Source organism: Petaurus breviceps, unplaced genomic scaffold (assembly GCF_028583685.1).
Source record: "Petaurus breviceps papuanus isolate PSGF00001 unplaced genomic scaffold, PetGlider_PUasm1.0 490, whole genome shotgun sequence".
In the NCBI taxonomy this organism is placed as follows: domain Eukaryota; kingdom Metazoa; phylum Chordata; class Mammalia; order Diprotodontia; family Petauridae; genus Petaurus; species Petaurus breviceps.
This window is the reverse complement of record NW_027186352.1, coordinates 10,197,919-10,202,302: the sequence shown is the minus strand read 5'-3', so window position 1 is coordinate 10,202,302 and position 4,384 is coordinate 10,197,919. Positions and strand designations below refer to the sequence as shown.

The following is a 4,384-nucleotide window of genomic DNA, read 5'->3' as shown; positions in this document are numbered from 1 at the left end:
ATCTCTCTCTCTCTCTCTCTCTCTCTCTCTCTCTCTCTCTCTCTTTCTTTCTCCTGCCCCTGCTTCCACTCTCCTTCCTCTGTCTGTTGATCTGTTTCTCTTTATCTCCAGCCAAACTGTAGCTCAGGGATGGGTCAAGTGCATGTTGTTCAAGGGCCAGTCTCCCTAATTTCAGAGAGCTCATGGCTCATATTTCTTTATTCTACTCTGCTGCAAAGTCATATATTTAGGGGAAGAAGCAGTATTTAGCTTTCTTGTTTATGAAAAATGTTGTCCCTTTGCTAAGTTGATGGAAAATTTAAATGTGTGAAGCAGAGATTTCAAGGGCAATCTTCATTTTATCACTGGCTAGGTCTATATTGCATAGTGTATTGTTCAGGGAAGGAGCCAGGCCAGCGGGTTCAGTGGACTGGTGTTGGGATGCGATGTGTGCTGGGGGGCCTGGCAGGTCTTAGTAGTCTGAAAGCTCTAGTGACTTTCCCAGTGGGGAGCTCCTGGTGGAAGTGATTGTGGGAAGAGCTGACTTTTCTATTGCCTGCCCTGTTACTGAAAGGGAATTCTGGTGAAAAGCTGAGCAAGGAGCTTCCCTAGGGGTCTGCTGCCCTTGGGTTGTCTTGATCCAGGTTTGGGGCCTTGCTCTGGACCAATCTGCATAAATTGCATTAGGATATTCTCATGATTTTTCTGGGCATGATTTCAAATCTCCATTGTCTTAATGACTCCAGAAAGTCTTTTATCTAAATTAGTAGGCAGCTGGCGGAGTCAATATCACTTATGCTTTTATTTAAATGATGATGACTTAAAAAACGACTAAGCACAGTTCTTCTCTGTGTTTCAGATAGATGTTTTAGACACTGGCTCGGGATGGACACCACTGATGAGAGTGTCTGCAGTATCAGGAAACAAAGAGGTGGCTTCCCTCTTAATCGAAGCTGGAGCGGACGTGAATGTGAAAGATAAAGATGGGAAGACTCCCTTGATGGTACGCATTTTGTGGCCCAGAGCCCCCGGGTGTTTCTGCACTTAGACCACTCTTGAATTTGAACATTCTGGCCAGCTCAGTCTGTCCGCCTTCTCAGGGCTGTTATAGGAAGAACACAAGACTTTGCTACAACTTGTTCCCCAGATCATAAGACCCCAAACAAATCTGTTCATTGGTTAAATGCAGGTTTCCCGGTCAGGCCCCGAGTTTCTCATCTCATTTTAATGTAATGTGCTCCTTTCGCAGTTGGGAAAGTGAACACTTTTTGAAGGGTTGTGTGCTTGGGTGGGGGCAGACGAGAGCAGAGGCAGGCTGTGCGTGCCAGGGTTGGCCATGGGCTTGACTCAAGAGCTGTCCAGGGTCCTTCTTCTGATATAGGTTTGGGAGGCCACAGCTGTTCAGCCTCCTACTCCCTTCCCCCCAATTCTTTTTCAGGTGGCCGTATTAAATAATCATGAAGAATTGGTTCAATTACTTCTTGAAAAAGGAGCTGATCCAAGTGTTACAAATGAGGTATGCAGCATAACACTTTTTTTCCTCAAAGATTTTACTGAGAGAGGAAAGCAAACTTTCCTTATTTTCTCTTTCAGTTTGGCAAAGGTGTCCTGGAGATGGCCCGAGTGTTTGACAGACAGGTCAGGGGGCTTTTTACCTCAGGGGTGGCTGCGTGCGGTCCTTGCCCCTTCAGCGTCCCTGGTTTTCACGCCCCGCTCTGTTCTCTTGTCTAGAATGTGATCACCTTATTAGAAGAACAGAAGAGAAATCTCAGCTTGTCTAAGAAGGCCTCTTTCCTGAGCTGAGCTGAGAGATGCCTTTCTCAAGACATGCATTGAAGAACACAGAGCCAGGGACCCAGGGCTTTAGACAAGCCTTGCCCTCTGGCTGGGAAGGAAGGTTGTGATATCAGTTGCTTATTGAGTTGTTGATTCTTGGTGACTTTTTGGAACATACAACTCTTCCCATGTTCAAATACATCTTTTTACCTACCCATGTGCGTGTGTGTCTGTGTACATGTGTGTGCTCATGTACACACAGCCATTCTTGTACAGTCAACTGCTGGGATGTTTTCTAGCCTTGGTCCTTTTGGAGATAGACGTGAACCAGATGTTTAGGCCCTAGAGATACACAAACACATCCATTTGTTCCTCAAGTGCTCCCTGGGCCACCTGAGGAGCCTCTGAAATTTCCTTGTTGAGGCGTTTCCAATTCTGATGCTCCCCCAGCCTCCTGACTTCCCCGTGCCAGCCATCAGGACTGGTCCATTCCTCGGGTTGAAGCCGAGGGCCTCCCATGAAAGGTTTTCTCGTTGCACTTCCTGTCTTGGGGCCAAAGGCTTGGCAGTGGGCAGGAGGCACAGAATGCTATCTGCCATCATGCCTCTGTGGACTTGGGTTTGCTTCTATGTTGTGGTCCAGCAGGCAGGTGCATTTGAGATGGGAGGTGGCTTGGGTTAGTAGGAACATTTTAAATTCCCATAGCTCATTTCAGGGCAGAGGTGAAAGGAAATGCATTGGGGAATGAATACCAGGAGGTAGCCCAAGCAGTCAAACAGCAGAGTCCTCAAGTGAGCAATGTTTTAGAATCACTATGAAATGGTACCAGTTGGCAATGCACTCTTTGCAGTTGGAGAGAAGCTGGTGAATTTGACCAGCCCCAGAGGCTGGCAGTCAGAAGGGGCGGGATTTTCTCAGGAGGGCAAAGATCAGTGAAAAGGCAATTAATCTGGGCTCAGGTCAGGAGCCAAGAAAAGCACCCGTTTGCATTACTGAATTTGGGAAATGTCCATTTGATTTTGTGTCACATTTGGGACATCTGCCTTTGCAATCAGAATTGCAAGTCACATACAGAGCCCGACCCTCTGGTGCCTTGTGTGAATTATTAGTCTTTTCTACACCGTTTTAGAAACACCTGAGAGAGTTGATTTATCAGTCATTTTCTTTTCTTTTTTTTTTTGCCTTTTTTTGGAGGGCAGTTGGGGTTAAGTAACTTGCCCAAGTTTACATGCCCAGTTTTTTTGTGTGGGTGTTGTGTCTGAGGTCGGAAACGAACTCAGGTCCTCCTGATTCTGGGGCCGGCGCCTTACTCACTGTGCCACCTAGCCGCCCCAGTCATTTTCAAGACATCTTCAAGTAGAGTCTTTTTAAAAATCAAAAAAGAGCCCCCTCCATTCTTGATGACTTTGGGAAGCCTTTTCTATTTTCCATCCTTATTGACTCCACCTTTATTGCCTTTCCAGGCCCCAGATACATTTGTGAATTTCATTTTTGACAAAAATCGCTAACAACCCCCAACTCTGATGGTTTCTATGATGATGACAGGGACAAAAGTTGCCAATGAGATTGAATATGTGGGTGGGTAAATCGCCCAAGGTGTTTTTTCCCCATTGAAAACCCCAAACCTTTGACATGTCTTGCAATGATGAGAGCCTGACGGTAAGTTAGTTTCACTAGGGAGAACCAATTGGACTCTTCAGTGTGCCTTTCTTATTTTATCAGGACAATGGGCAGGGACACACATGGAGGGGAAGCTGGACTGTGGGTCTAGAAGACTTGGGTGTGAATTCTGCCTCAGACACTGGGCAGGCCTGTTCAACTCATGGTCCCTCAGTTTCCTCATATGAAAAATGGGGATCCTAATGATACTTACGTCACAAGGGTGTTGTGAGGATCAAAGCATTTTACAGATGTGAGGTTCTTTGTGAACTTGAACATCCTATGGAAATGTGAGCTAATATTAGAACTTTTTTGTTTTTTTTAGAAATTTGGGCACAAAAGGCCAGTTTTTGCAAATTTTAATAGAATCATAAATGTATAACTTGGAAGACCATCAAGAGGCCATCAAGTCCAACCCCGAAGCTGAGGCATGATTTGAACCTGGGACTTCCTGACTCTAAGTTCAACAGCCTACCCCTTGTGCCTGTACCTGGGCCTCAGCCCAGGGGAAGGGTCAGGATATGTCCTAATGTCGCTGTGAATGAGCTCTTCTATTTGCACATATATTCTGTCCTCTTAGGAAAGTTTCACTAGCCGAAAACCTCCCCAGACCAGGAGCCACACCTTCTTGTTTTAGTTCCTTTCCAAAGATGGGTGGGAGTCAGGAAAGGGCGACCAATCACCGGCCAGAAAGAAAGAGCCCATTAAGACAGCTCCCGGTGGACTGCCATCTTAGCTCCCTAGACAAGTGCTTCTGCTGCAGGGGTTTTCTAAGTCACACTTTATTTCAGTAAAAGGAGTTTGTCCCTGCATTTTGTTTGAACCCACCACAAAATGTTGGTTTCCAGTTTTGTCGCCGAATCAAACGTCCCACAAATGTTTCCCCCCTAGTTTCTATGCCAAGGTGGCAGAGAGAGAGAGAGAGAGAGAGAGAGAGAGAGAGAGAGAGAGAGAGAGAGAGAGAGAGAGA

General features: G+C 46.1%; 1 protein-coding gene across 1 annotated transcript in view; it reads left to right on the top strand.

The window, feature by feature from the left end:
• FANK1 (fibronectin type III and ankyrin repeat domains 1) overlaps positions 1–1,940 on the top strand; it is a 26,962-nt gene extending 25,022 nt beyond the window's left edge. The window contains exons 7-10 of the mRNA XM_069101722.1: positions 839–982; positions 1,418–1,495; positions 1,573–1,617; positions 1,711–1,940. Of these exons, the coding sequence (XP_068957823.1) occupies positions 839–982; positions 1,418–1,495; positions 1,573–1,617; positions 1,711–1,782 (339 nt within the window). The 3' untranslated portion in view covers positions 1,783–1,940. The remainder of the gene's footprint in view (positions 1–838; positions 983–1,417; positions 1,496–1,572; positions 1,618–1,710) is intronic.
• Positions 1,941–4,384: the final 2,444 nt, after the last annotated feature.